The sequence below is a fragment of the Dromiciops gliroides genome, chromosome 3 (assembly GCF_019393635.1).
Source record: "Dromiciops gliroides isolate mDroGli1 chromosome 3, mDroGli1.pri, whole genome shotgun sequence".
Lineage (NCBI taxonomy): Eukaryota > Metazoa > Chordata > Mammalia > Microbiotheria > Microbiotheriidae > Dromiciops > Dromiciops gliroides.
Window position 1 is genome coordinate 80,972,405 of NC_057863.1, and position 14,706 is coordinate 80,987,110.

Below are 14,706 nucleotides of genomic sequence, written 5' to 3' on the forward strand. Positions count from 1 at the left end.
AAAAAGAGAAAGGGAAAAAATTCAGAAAAACAGATCAATACATCAAAAACACGGAGATGACTTGATTTTTAAATTTTTTCTACTGTAAGGGAGAACAGAAACAGTTTACTCCCCCAAAAAAACACTATGCATAAAACCTGTGGTGGTTTCCAGAGAGTATCTGATTTATCAAGGTCCTAACAGAGCATCCCAATGCCTAGCAAAATGTCTGGTACATAGTAGGCACTTAGGAAATGCTTGCTGATTAATTTTAAGTCAATTAACAACAACAACAATTATTATTATTTATCATTTATAAAGTGTTTTAAAATTTTTTGGCAAAGCACTTTACACATTATATCATCTGGTCCTCACAACAACCCTGAGAGACAAGTGCCATTATTATCCCCATTTTACAGTTGGGGAAACTGAGGCTGAGATGAAGTGTCTTACTGAGGGTCACATAGCCAGTGCCTGAGACAGGATCTGAACACGGTTTCTCTGACTCCAAGTCTAGCACTCTTATCCAGTGAAGCTCCTAGCCCCAACCTTTCTTTCCAAGCCTATCAGGATCCTAGTTCCCTGTCTGGTAAAATTCATTACTCAAAAGCTGAGGGTTCAGATAAACAATTCATTTCATTGGAAATGACCAACAACCCCTGAGTAAAAAGAAACCCATAAGGCAGTAAAATATAGGTCAGGAATATAAAAACAGTTCAAAGCTACCAGAAAAGAAAGATTAAAAGCAATCAGCAGGCACAGCTAGGTGGCACAGTGGATAAAGCACCGGCCCTGGATTCAGGAGGACCTGAGTTCAAATTCGACCTCAGACACTTGACACTTACTAGCTGTGTGACCCTGGGCAAGTCACTTAGCCCCAATTGCCTCACTAAAAAAAAAAAAAAAAGCAATCAGCAAGGAGGTTCCTATAGTCTCAAGAGGTCTCCCATCAAAGTCCTAAAGACTTCCTTGCCCAAAGGTTCAATGGCTGGGTCTCTGATCAGTCCACTTAATGGCAATGCCCTAGTGATGCTCCACAGAATCTTGGCTTACAACAGCCGTGGTTAACTCAGGCCTCCTTAGATCCACTCTTGTCGTGGCCTATGCTATAGCCTCAATGGACATGACTTTCCCTCCTACACTCTGCAATCCAAACAAACTGGAATCTTCCTGCTTCCCACAAACAATACTCTTCCTCCCACCTCTGCTTTTGCACTGGCCATACCACTCCTTAAATCCAAATAACTCTGCCTCTCATTAATTGGCTAATAAAATGTTAGTCCCAGCCCAAGCCTCATTTGGCTTTTTTTTGCTTCTGGATGGCACAGAGTGGGCATAAATAGCAATTGTTTCTAGGCCAGAAACCCTATGGGTCTACACACACACACACACACACACACACACACACACACACACTCATTCATTCATTCACTCATTCAATTTATTTATTTGTTTGGTTTGCTTTTGACTAGGTAAAAGAGGCCTTTCTTTGCCTCATTTCTTACCTAGACTTAATCACTGAATGGGTATTGCCTCAGGCAAACTGAGACCTGGGAAAGACCTTGGCCTTAAAAAGGCCAAGGTCTCCCCCAGTATGTGGAGCCATCTCCAGTTGTCCTCATCTATGTCTTGCCACTGGACCCAGATGGCTCTGGAGGAGAGAGCGAGGCTGCTGAATCAGCAAAGCTCTGCCTCATGACTACCAAATAGAAGAGTGGACACTTTCCAGGCTCTCACTTCCTCTTTTCTAAATAGCCATATTCTTGAAAGAGTTTGTCAACTCCTAGTCTACATAGATGACAAACAGCTTAAATCTTTTCTGAGAAGTAACACATGTGTATGCTTTCACATATATATGTGTGTGTGTGTATACATATAGTAGGCTTCCACTAGTTGTGGACGACCATGGATTGGCGCCCTGAAGAGCCACAGGCCACAGTGTGGCTGTGCAGTCCGATACAGGAGCCGAAGCTCCTGCCACAATGAGGACATTGGAAAACTGCGCTCTCTGTTGCCCATCAGTTCCTGTGTCTCATTTGTTTTTCTTCCTCCAGAGCTTGAAGGCCCATCTCAGCTGCGCACAAGCTATTCCTGAGTACTGAACTCCATCGGGCACGGTCCTTGGCCATCTCCTCCCAGCAGCTGATGTCTATTCCCAGAGCCCTCAAGTCTCACTTGCATACATCTCTGTAGAAAAGCTGGGGGGGGTTGTCCAGCCAGCGCAGCCGTCTTTGTTTCAGTAGTGTGTAGATGCTAGGAAGTTGCACACGTTGGAGCACTTCTGTGTTGGTGATCCTATCTGACCAAGATATGCCAAGGATGCACTGAAGGCAGCGCATGTGGAATCTGTTAAGCTTCTTCTCTTGTCTAGTATATGTAGTCCATGTTTCGCTGCCATACAGTAAAGTACTCAGCATGCATGCTCTATAGATGGCAAATTTGGTTCACCTTGTCAGTTTACGGTTTGCCCAGACATGCTTGGCAAGCTTAGCCATGGTTGAAGTTGCTCTCCCAGTCCTCTGATTGATCTCAGAATCAAGTGACAAATTGTCACTGACAATAGAGCCAAGATACGAGAATTGGTTTATGACATCCAACTGGTAGCTACCGATGTGTATCAATGGAGGCGACATAGCCCTCTGACACATGACTTTCATCTTTTTAAGATTAATGGTTGGGGCAGCTAGGTGGCACAGTGGATAAAGCACCAGCCCTGGATTCAGGAATACCTGAGTTCAAATCTGGCCTCAGACACTTGACACTTACTAGCTGTGTGACCCTGGGCAAGTCACTTAACCCCAATTGCCTCACTAAAAAACAAAAAACAAAACAAAGATTAATGGTTAGAGGGGCGGCTAGGTGGCGCAGTGGATAGAGCACCGGCCCTGGAGTCAGGAGTACCTGAGTTGAAATCCAGCCTCAGACACTTAACACTTACCAGCTGTGTGACCCTGGGCAAGTCACTTAACCCCCATTGCCCCACAAAAAAAAAAAAAAAAGATTAATGGTTAGGCCAACATCTGTGCAAGCTTGGGAGAAGGGATCCATCAAGGTCTGCAATTCACGCTCTGAGTGACAGGTAAGTGCGGCATCATCGGTGAAAAGCAGGTCTCTAAGGGTGCTACCTCTCACTCTGGTTTTGGATCTCAAACAGGCCTCTGTTTGACCGGGAATGCAGATAGATGCCATCAGCTGATGAACCAAAAGCATGACATAATAGCAAGGAGAAGAAAATTCCAAACAGCATAGGAGCAAGCACACATCCTTGCTTGACTCCACTGTTTATGATGAATGCTTCAGAGGTGTTGCCTTCGAACTGTACGACACCCTGCATGTTGCAATGCATATATGTGTGTCTGTCTGTCTGTCTGTGTATGTCTGTGTGTATGTGTATGTATATACATGTGTGTGTATATGTATATATGTCTATCCTGAGGAGAAGTCGATTAACAGTGAGCCCCTGCCTTCACAGAGTTAACAATCTAATGCACTAAAAGGGGATATAACATGTACACAAAGAGGGAGAACTTTTAAATGACTGTGTACAGAAGAGATGTCAGAAAGACTCAAGAAGGGAAAAATCACTCTTAGCTGGGGATATTCCGGAAGAGTTCTAATATTCTCTTGGGAATCAGCACTTCCACAAGCAGAAGTATGTATTAATAGTAAGAAAGAAAGGCCCAAATGTCTATGGAGTCATGATGCAGTAGATAGAACACTGGTTTGTTCAGTCACTTCAATCATGTCCTACCCTCTGTGACCCCAATTGGAGTTTCCTTGGCAAAGATACTGGAGTGGTTTGCCATTTCTTTTTCCAGCTCATTTTGCAGATAAGAAACTGAGGCAAACACGGTTAAGTGACTTGCCCAGGGTCACACAGCTAGGGTATAGGAAGCCAAGTTTGAACTCGGGAAAATTAGTCTTCCTGACCCCAGGCCCTCTCATCCACTGTGCCGCCGAGCTGTCCCCACTGGACTAAGTCATTCAACTGGTCTGTGCCTCAGCTTTTTTCATCTCTAAAATGAGGGTTCTGACCTTGATGGCCTCTAAAATCCTTCCTGAGATCCTAGAGTCTCTAAGGGAGATTTTCATAGATTGGCGATCTATCACAGCATTCTCTGAAAAGAAAATATGTTTTAGATATTAGCTAACATGTACTGATCACTGATGTGGCTAGGAAATTCGCTGGTACATCATACTTACTTTTCTCTCCCTATACATGTCCAACTATGACTTCCTATTACAATGATAATGATGATTCAGTAATGAAAAGGATATTTAATCAAAAGTTAGTAATATTCCACACAGATGTCTTCTCCACAAAAATAGTTACCAAGTGAAAAAAAAACAAGAACGCCACATTTGATTGGATTATCTAGCAAAAGTTTTCAATGACAGTTAATATTATAAATTGGCAGTATCTCACCACATCCAATGAAACAAAAACTAAGTTTAAGCCTTTACTTAAAGCTGATTTCTAAAATAAAAGGTTTTTTTAAATGCCAAGATGATTCTGATTATCCACAAGACTTAATTAAATTAATTTAATTAAATCCACAAGATTTAATGTTAAAAGTCTGGTACCCTGCCTAGAATCTAACACAAAACCAGTCACTACACAATGCAATATAGACAGTGGATGCATACACCTTAACTTTTCAAAAGCAGTTTTTAGAGATTAAATTGATCACATGGGGGCAGCTAGGTGGCACAGTGGTTAGAGCACCAGCCCTGGAGTCAGGAGGACCTGAGTTCAAATCCGGCCTCAGACACTTAACACTTACTAGCTGTGTGACCCTGGGCAAGTCACTTAACCCCAACTGCCTCACCAAAAAAAAGGAAAAAAAAAATATATATATATATATAAGAAAAGTTATCATATGGTACAATAGAAAGTGAGGGTCAAATAACAGATTGTCATCTCAGCTCTGCCACTAACCTGTGAAGAGGCCCTAAACCTCCCTAGGATGAAGTTTTCATATCTGTGAAATGAAAAGATTTTCTCCAAAGGTTCCAATTCTAATTTGGGAGAGGGTAACTTGAATGATGTCAAATCATCTATCTGGAATTTCTCACGGGAAGAAATTTAGATTGTTTGGATGCATTAAAAAAAAAAATTGGTCTGTGAACTGTGAACATTTCCATCAAATCATTTTTATAAATTTGGAGCAAAATCCCACTTGCTACTTACAAATAACTGCTAAGAAAAAAAAATACTGTACCTTTATGAGAGATTAAAGAGTCTGGTAGAGTGAACATGGCACTAAACTTGGAGTCTAGAGTCCCATGTTTAGAATCTACTTAAGATATCATTAATAGCTGTAGGGGCAAGTTACTAACCTCTATGACAATTAAAAAATATGAGAGAAATAGATTCTGGGTAATTTAAGTATTTTATTAATAAAGCTGGTAGGCTATTAATAAAAGGAGGTCTATGGTTGTCTCTCTCAGACCAAAGACCCTTTCCTCAGGTAAGTCTGGGTTCATATACCCTTCCCACCATAGGAGGTTTATGAAACAGAATTTAACTCTAATTGGTTAACATCATTCAAATCTAATGATTGGAAGTGGGTCCAGGGATAACATCAGACAAAGGAATGTAAGACCCCCACTCAAGCTGAATAAGGTAAAATAGTTTTCCTTCCAGGTGTGGTTTAATCTTATCAGTCCTTCAGCAATCTTAGACAAAAGGATCTGTCTCCGCCCAAGATTCTCTGTAAACTTGGGGTTGGATTGGGTTTGACACAGATGAGATTTGATAGAATTTCTCAAAGAGAGACTGCCTTAAGAAAGAAGGGAAGCTGTCTGGTTCCCCCAAGATATTGATTATTATAAATTATTTCTGACACCTCTCAGCGATTCACCTTCCTCATTTGTGAAACTAAGATAATGTTATTTGCTAACTAACAAGGCTATTGTGAGGGATACGTTTTGCAAACCTTAAAATGTTGCATGAATGTAAGTTTTTATCATTAATATTACCAGGAAGCCCAAGCAATGGCTTCCAAAGAACTGAAGGGGAAAAGTATAACATTACTGAATCAAAACCTTGTTCCTATCGTTCTGAAGCTGTATATAAACAGTATAATCTGCAGAGACTCCATTTGCTATTTTACCTATTTCGAGCAGGAGATTTCCCAGCATCCTCTTGAACAGACACAAGTCTTGTAGAGAGAGTAGTATTTGAGGAGTCTGGATGAATCAAACTAAAAAGAAAATAATAAAAAACTATCACAAACAGTGAAATAATAAACCAGTTATAAAAAAAACACTATTCTTCTGAGTTATAGTTGAGCCATGAAATAGTATCCGCAGCCCAAAAGTGTCTTAAGTGTTGAAAGATCTGCTTTTAAAATATCAAATATGGAAATTAAATATCACAAATATAAGAACAGCAAATTATTTAGGAGACCTAACTGTGGTTTCCATGTGTGCGGCTTAATAAATACAGTTTTGATTTCTAATCACACTAAAAACAATGAAGATAATTATTAAAGTGCTTTCCTAAAAGAACTAAAAAAAAAAAATCTAATGACCTTGGGCAAGTCACTTAACCCCAACTGCCTCCCCCCCAAAAAATCTAATGCTTGAAATCTAAAGTTTCAAGCTTTCAAAGCTTTCCATATTCCTTTCCAGTAGATAGATAACACAGCACCAAATTTTCATATTTGCAGGTCACACATGAAAGGAGGAAACTACTGGGACTCGACTTATTCCTCCCCCCCCAAAAGAATACAGCTGTTTGAAATAAAAGAACAGGCAATGAACCTAATTATATTACAATTTTCAGATGACTGGTTCATTTACCAAAATGACAGTAAAATGTAATTTTTATGGTAGAGGTAGAGACCCAAGCTGTCCTTGTAAATACAGAAATTATCATTTTTATTGGAAAAAAATCCATTTGGAGAGTGTGATAGAAAAAGCATGTCAGTGTTTTTGGTTTTGCTTAAATGAGAATGTACAAAAACTCAATTTTAACAATCACCAATAATATTTACAAGAAGCATGCAATCTTCCTTTTCCATTCAATTTCATTTCATGAGGTACTAGATCGGGCCCTCATTACCTCCCTCAACTTCTAAGGTGGCTTCTTAACTGCTTCCTAAATCGTAATTCTGATCATTCACTCCAAACTCAAGAAACGTTAATAGTCCCCTGTGACCTAGTGAGTTATTTCCCAATTCCTTTGGTGAATATTCAAGTCCCTCAACAATCTGGCCTTCCAACGCTGATCTGCCACTCTTCTCCACCATGTACCCATTTTCCAACCAAAATGGACTAGTTGCTTTTCCCCATACCCAAAACTGGCATTTCATTTAAACTAGTGTTACATAAAATGGGAATTTGCTGTACTATTTCTAGTGTGAAAGAATTAGCATATCTTTACCAGATTATTAATTCTCAATGCTATGATCAGACCTATATTAAACTAAAATTCAATCCATTAGCCAGTAACATTTGCAAGACTTTGATAGAGCTGTATACCTTGCTGAATCAAGACAACTTTGAATAAATTAGCTTTTGAAAACTTTAACAGTTCAGTCTCTTAGGTTGGCTACAGCTGTCATAAAAAAATTGGGTAGAAGATGAAGTTGGAGAAGAGGCTCAATATCTTCCCCAGAAGGGAACTCCCTCATAGCAACTGAACATGAAAAACATTATATTAACTTGAAAAAATGTTTACAAACTCATTTATCACTCCTTTCTTGGAGAAGAAGAAAATGTCTCTGCCCTTTATTCCTACCCCACCAATCCTCACCCTGATTTTATGCCCTTTTCTCTTCATAGCAATCTTCTAACAAGAAAACATTCTAAACAGTTAAATGGGTTTATAATTAATTTAAGAATGAGTCTGATTCTCCAGTCCCACAAATGGCATACCATATAATAAAGATGCTGATTCAAAGCTATACTCCCTGGGCAAGCAAAAGAAGGTCAAGGCCTTCATGTCTGATACACAAATAAAAGGTTACTTAATGAAGAGTCAAATTCCTCCTATAATTTCTATAGGAGTCTTCAGAGTTCATTTTATGTATTTCAAAATCATTAATTATTCCCGTTACATTTTGAAAATTAAATGTTCTACTTATCAAATATTTTCAGCTTTCTATTTTATGAAATCATAGTCTGAAGCCCCTCCAAAACAAATGGAAAAAAAATCTTCTTTTAGAAATGATTACACTTTCTCTCATCATATTAACAAGTTAGATACATGTTATTTGTACAGTCTAAGTTAACAGGCAAAAATATTTATCTGAAGGCCAACAGTTAAAATGTGATCTTTCTGAGCATGGTAACTACATACCAGAAGTTTGATATTAAACTAAGAAAAAGTAGTTCAAGAAAAGATTAACCAGGAATTGCTGAACACAAGATTCTCAATTATAGCAATTACAGAAACTTTCAGTAGAGTCATCAAAATTCTTTTCTACAAGTGTTCATATACATAGTAGGCTTTTTTTTTTTTGAACAGGGAAAGAGGGGTTGGGTGGATAGCTGCCATTTCAGGGAAAAGAAACCGGTTGGTAATTTTAAAAAATCAATACTATTTCACTTACATAATAAGTAAAACACAGTATCAGTCATAAACTATGTTTATGAGTCTCCTTTAGGCAAATCAAGGGAAAAGGAAGAAAAGGAAGGCTGATTTAAGAAAATGCTTCAAAAGAAATTTATCTTCTAAGCCAGGGGTTCTTAACCTGGCATCCAGAGACCTTGGTCTGTGTACAAATTTCAAGGGATCCATGAAATTCTATGGGACAAAAATTAGATATTTATCTCAATTTATTTGTTTCCTTTGAAATCCTCTATATTTTAGTTTTGGCATGTAAAAACCTGATCATGAGAAGGGGTCTATAGGCTTCGCCAGACTGCCAAAAGACAGGCCCAGTCCAACAAAAACAGCCATATATCTTTAGACTGTAATCCCAAAACTGTAAGATTTTTAACCACCTTCCCCACCACCACCACCACTACCACTGTCACCACACACACACTGATAAAAATAAGACTTTCAGTACCTTTGCCAGGCTAAATCCTCCTCTAGAAATATGTTCCGACTCGCTTTTCTACTACCTACAGGTGTGCGTGGTTCAATGGGATCCAGTATAGAAACAGAGGAGGCAGAATCTGAGAGAGCATTCAAATCCTCCCCGATGGAATTACTATCTGTGGAATGAGCATAACTTAAAGCTATTTTTCGACAATAAGTGCAAGCTCGAAGATCCCCTACAGGAAAAAATGAAAAGGATATGATTAGACATGTTGCCTTATGGAATATTTTCTATTCTTAGGTTAAGAGCTGAAGTCAAGAGTTCTACTCATTAGTAAATCGAAAGTCTCAATGAGTTAACATATGAATAAGCAGAGAAGAAAACCTTTAAAGAACTCAATTAGCTTATCATTACTCTACAAAATTTAAGAACCAATATTCAGATATGTCAACTACCTATCTCAATACTTAATCAGGTGCCAGAAAAACATAGTTCAAAAAATGCTGGGGCAGCTAGGTGGCGCAGTGGATAGAGCACCGGCCCTGGATTCAGGAGGACCTGAGTTCAAATCCGGCCTCAGACACTTAACACTTACTAGCTGTGTGACCCTGGGCAAGTCACTTAACCCCAACTGCTTTACTAAAAAAAAAAAAAATGCTAACAGTTCAAAAAGAGGAAAAGGCCACATTTTAAAGGATACTTTAAGAGGAATGAGCAAGCTTTTGGCAAGGTAAGCAAAGCAATTTAAAAAAAAAAAAAGATTTGCCCCTAGACTACAAGAAGAGAGGAAAAAAATTTAAATTAAGCTCACTTATCAGGCTGTAAGGGGCTAAAATTCCAATCGTTACAATTATTCCAATCATTACAAGGCCCTGAAAAGGGGTTTCTCAGCTAGCGCATCCTAAATGAAAATGCTAGCACACAAATGGAGCCTTCAGTCAGAATGCAGAAACATTTCTTGGGATAAAGTCATTGACTCATCAGGAAACATAACTATAATTAAGGGCAAAAAGTCCAATTCCTAACTCAGTAAACACAGAGGAATTTGCTTGTGCCAGCCAGCTCTCTGGTGCATCTGGATTACACAATAATACATGTAAGCTGACAAAAGAGAAAGTAGAACAGTGGGTCTCAATCTCTTCTCAGTTCTCTGCACAAGGGCCAAAGCAATATTCCTCAAGTACAGATCTAACCATATTCCTCTGTTCTATAAGCCCCACTGACTCTCTTGGCTCCAGAATGAAGCTCTCTTTTTTTTTTTAAAGTTTTTTATTTTTTTAGTGAGGCAATTAGGGTTAAGTGACTTGCCCAGGGTCACACAGCTAGTAAGTGTTAAGTGTCTGAGGCCGGATTTGAACTCAGGTACTACTGACTCCAGGGCCAGTGCTCTATCCACTGTGCCACCTAGCTGCCCCCAGAATGAAGCTCTCTTAAGCATCTGGTCCACCCTTCCTGGCTTCCTAGATTCTTGGGTGTTCCTATGGGCATTCATTCCATCATCCATTTCCATGTTTTGATACAGACTGTCCCCCATGCCTGGAATGTTCTCTCTCCTCACCTCTGCTTCTCAGAATTCCTACTTTCCTTCAAATCTCAGCTCAAGTAGCACTTTCTAGATGAGGGTGGTCCTGATTCCTCAGCTGCTAGTCCCTCTCCCCAGAAATGACCTACTAATTGCTTTATACATACTTACGTGTATACAAGTTGCTTCCTCTATTGCTGTCTCTGTATCCCTAGTCCCTAACATAGAGCAGGTATGCTTAATAAGTGCTTTTTGATTGTCCAAATGTCAGCCAGAAGGGAAAGGTTTTTTATCCACTGTTCTTAAAAAAGTATTGCAGAAGAATTTGTTTTACAGTGGGTATTAACCCATGCATCAGTTTCAACTGCTTGTAAGACCACCCTTAGCAAAGTAGATGCTATTTTCCCAATGTGACAAGTCTTCGAAGTGTACTTGCCAAGCATACCTGCCTTACCTCTTTCACTCTTATTGCTATTCTCTCCAACCACTCTCATTTTAGTGTTAGTATGCTCCATGCTGAAAGATGCTTATATAACACAGGGAGGTGATTTTGCACAGAGCAAAGGTTGGCAAACTGTGACCCCTAAGCCAGAGTATACCAAACTCCTGAAATGCCAGAATTCAGAGCTCAACCTTGACACTGACTTGCTGTGTGACCTTCTATGTGCTTTTAAGTACCTCCCTAAAATTTATCTACTAAATCATAGACAAGCTGCAATCTGCCTCAATGGAGTGAGTGCCCATACTGGTAACTCCCTATGCTGATGCAATCACAGATCTTTTGCAAAGTCACAAACATTAATACTCTGAGGAAATGCATCACATACCTCAAACAAATAGTATGTTTTTCCTAATTCTCCCCAGCTGCTAGTGCCTGTTCCCCAACATTACCAATAGAACATAAGCTCTTCTCCCCAAAAAAGATATGCTGTTTCCCCTAATAAAATATAAGTTTCTTGAAGGCAACTTATGGTCTTTGGGTTAAAAATTTTTTTATTATGAAACATGATTTTTGCCATAGACCAGTAGACCATAAGTTCTGGTATCTGATGAACCTAGTGGTAGGATTTACTGATATTTCATTAAGCAGAAATATTCAAGAATAAGATTTTAAGTTTCTACTCTTCTGACAGAAATACTATGAGGAGATTAAAATAAAATCTATTCTCAAAACACCTAAAGTCATCCCACAAATTTAAATATTTTGAGAATAGTTTTCCAGCTAAGTTGTTGATGACATAAACCTGTCAATCCGTATTTTGATCTCAATCATAATTATAAAGAAGCTGGCTAAAAGCCACATCTTCATGATTTAAGTCCAGATTCATATGTTATAAAATATAATAACATAAGCAACCTCAATATTTAAACAGTAACAAAAGAAAAATTACTCTGGCTTATGTTAAAATGAGAAAAAAGAAGCATGAATGAGCACATCATTCCTTCCCTCGAATATTCCTAAGCACCTAATGTATACAAAGCATTAAAAATGAGAAACACAAACAAAGCTTAAGATCCCTAAACACAATGATTAAAACCCACATCCACTGAGTAACACAACATCAGGAGTTAAGTGGTTTTATCTTCCTTAGGGAAATAAGTCTTGACAGTTTGGAATATTGATATGTATGCTTGTTGAATGCAACTTACCATCCAATAAAGCCTCTTTGATCCTTAATCTGTAATACACTAACCTTGAGAAAGCCTATTCTAGCATGTAATAAATTTGCATATGGATATCAGGAAATAACTTTCTATAAACAGTCCACACTACCAGTCTTATCTCAAATCTGTTGTTGTTGAGTCATTTCAGTTATATCTCTTTGTGACCCCACTTAAGTTTTCTTGGCAAAGATACTGGAGTGGTTTACCATTTCCTTCTCCAGCTTATTTTACAAGTGAGTAAACTGGGATAAACAGGATTAAGTGTCTAAGATGAGTCTTCCAGACTTCAGGCCTCACACTCTATTCACTGTACCACCTAGCTGCCCTTATCTCAAAAAGGTTCACTATTTCTATAAAGCAACTAATTTGAGGGTCAAATGACTTACCTGTTAGTAAGAAGCTAAAATAATTTACAGTTCTCTGAATCACTTCTGTTTAAACTTTCTGAAAACCGTACGACTGGGGTCTGTGAACTTTAATACTTGAATAACTTAAGTTCAATATAATTAGTTTACTTTATAATCCCACATATTTGATTTTAGGCATTTAAAAATGTTATCCTGGGAAGGGGTCCATTGGCATGACAAGATGGTTAAAGGGGTACAGGAGACCCAAAAGACGAAGAATTTCTAAAGCCACATGCTACCTCTCTGATTGGAGGCAAGTTATTTAAGTAAAAGGGGCTTCAGTTTCCCATGTGTAAAACAAGGGGTTTAAATAAGATAACTTCTAAGGTTATTTAGAAGGTTCTGAGGCAATCACAGATACTTGACAATCATATTTCTGTTCAAGAGCTTTTAGCAAATCACTTGGTATATAGTAAGCTATGTACCCAAGAGATTTCTTATAATCTATTTTTATGCATAAATTCAAATTCAAGGTAGCTGTGTATTGTGACTCTCATTTTCTTAGTAATAAAAATCCTACAGGTTTATTTATACTACCATAATAGCATTTACTATGTGCTGCCTTGTATTATTATAGCTATATTACTAGCTTGCCTATTAAATGTTAGGCTCTTTAGTGGGAGGACCAGCTGTTTATCTTTCTATCTCCCATACCAAGTAACCACTCCTTTATACAGTTCACATTCAGATACTTCTCATATGAATGAATGCTGGGTTATATATTACCTAAAGTTTAGTTATAATAATGACCACAACTGTCAGAAGTACAGGCTTACCTGTATAGCCCATAAATTTTCCAGGGATTTCCTGATTACAGCATCGGCTACAAAAGATCTGACCACATAGTCGGCAATGGTGTCTACGCCTAAAGGTGGTAAACTTCTCACTACAATCATAACATTCCTTACATTGGCTGTCTGGCATCCAGTACTGCTTCAGGTCACTATCCTGTAACATAAAAAGTGATATGTTTGGGTTTTGGGTTTTGGGTTTTTGATCACAGAAAATAAATTTTTAAGGCCCAAAAAAGGAAGCAATTAAGAAAAAGAAAAAGCATATATTTACCATCTTAGAAATGTCACAATTTTCCCTCCTCAAAAATGTACATTGGAATCCATGTATACATAAAAAAGTTCTATTACTAGCCTTGCCATTACTTTAAGAAGCACAACAGCACTGTGAGGCTGCTATCTAAAGTAGCCTTCCCTGGCACTGCATTTGCTGAGAATAGAGGATGGTTCTTGACATAGTAGCTTAACCTGCTCAGTTCCATGAAGACTGCCAAATATGAAAATTAGAAGTGGGCTTCCATATACACATTTCTCCTATTTTTAAACACCTGTATCCGAATTCAGTATCTGACATACAAGGAAGATCCAAGAAGAAACCACTACTGTAAAAAAATTGAGTACTGTTGAAGGCTTCTGGTTAACATTCTAGAAAGACTCACTGCATAGAATGGTCAACTGTCTCTCTTATGGAGAAAACACAATTACTGATATAACATACAGCCAGTTTGTTTTAACTCCTACTACTGAAGTACAAATGTTCTCGATCTTAAAGGGTAGTTTGTAACATGTTCTGTAATCTCTGTTATTTTCTATCTTTAAAATAAATCATCAGAATACTGCTAATACTTGGCCCATTTAACTCAGTTCCTTTAAATTGGTATCTAGGCAAGTGTCCATGGCAACTAAGAGCATTGTCAAAACACAGACAAGAAAGAAGGGCATGTGGCATTAATGCCACCAGCATTCATTACCATATTTTTCAACAAACTTTCTGAAAACCCTATGACTGGGGTCTATGAACTTTAATACTTGAATAACTGAAGTTCAATATAATTAGTTTACTTTATAATACCACATATTTCATTTTAGGCATTTAAAAATGTTATTCTGGGAAGGGGTCCACAGGCGTTACAAGACGGTTAAAAGGGTATAGGAGACCCAAAAGATGAAGAATTTCTAAAGCTACATGCTACCTCTCTGATTGGGGGCAAGTTACTTAAGTAAAGGGGGCTTCAGTTTCCCATGTGTAAAACAAGGGGTTTAAATAAGATAACTTCTAAGGTTATTTAGAAGATTCTGAGGCAATCACAGATGTCTGACAATCTTATTTGTTGTTGTTCAGTTGT

At 38.2% G+C, this 14,706-nt stretch overlaps 1 protein-coding gene across 7 annotated transcripts in view; it reads right to left on the bottom strand.

The window, feature by feature from the left end:
- The window catches only part of PIKFYVE (phosphoinositide kinase, FYVE-type zinc finger containing), a 109,548-nt gene that overhangs the window by 78,366 nt on the left and 16,476 nt on the right, over positions 1–14,706 (bottom strand). For all 7 annotated transcript variants that reach the window (XM_043994205.1, XM_043994203.1, XM_043994202.1 and 4 more), the window contains 3 exons: positions 13,346–13,517; positions 9,003–9,210; positions 6,096–6,185 (listed from right to left, as the gene is read on the bottom strand). In XM_043994205.1, the coding sequence (XP_043850140.1) occupies positions 6,096–6,185; positions 9,003–9,210; positions 13,346–13,517 (470 nt within the window). The remainder of the gene's footprint in view (positions 1–6,095; positions 6,186–9,002; positions 9,211–13,345; positions 13,518–14,706) is intronic.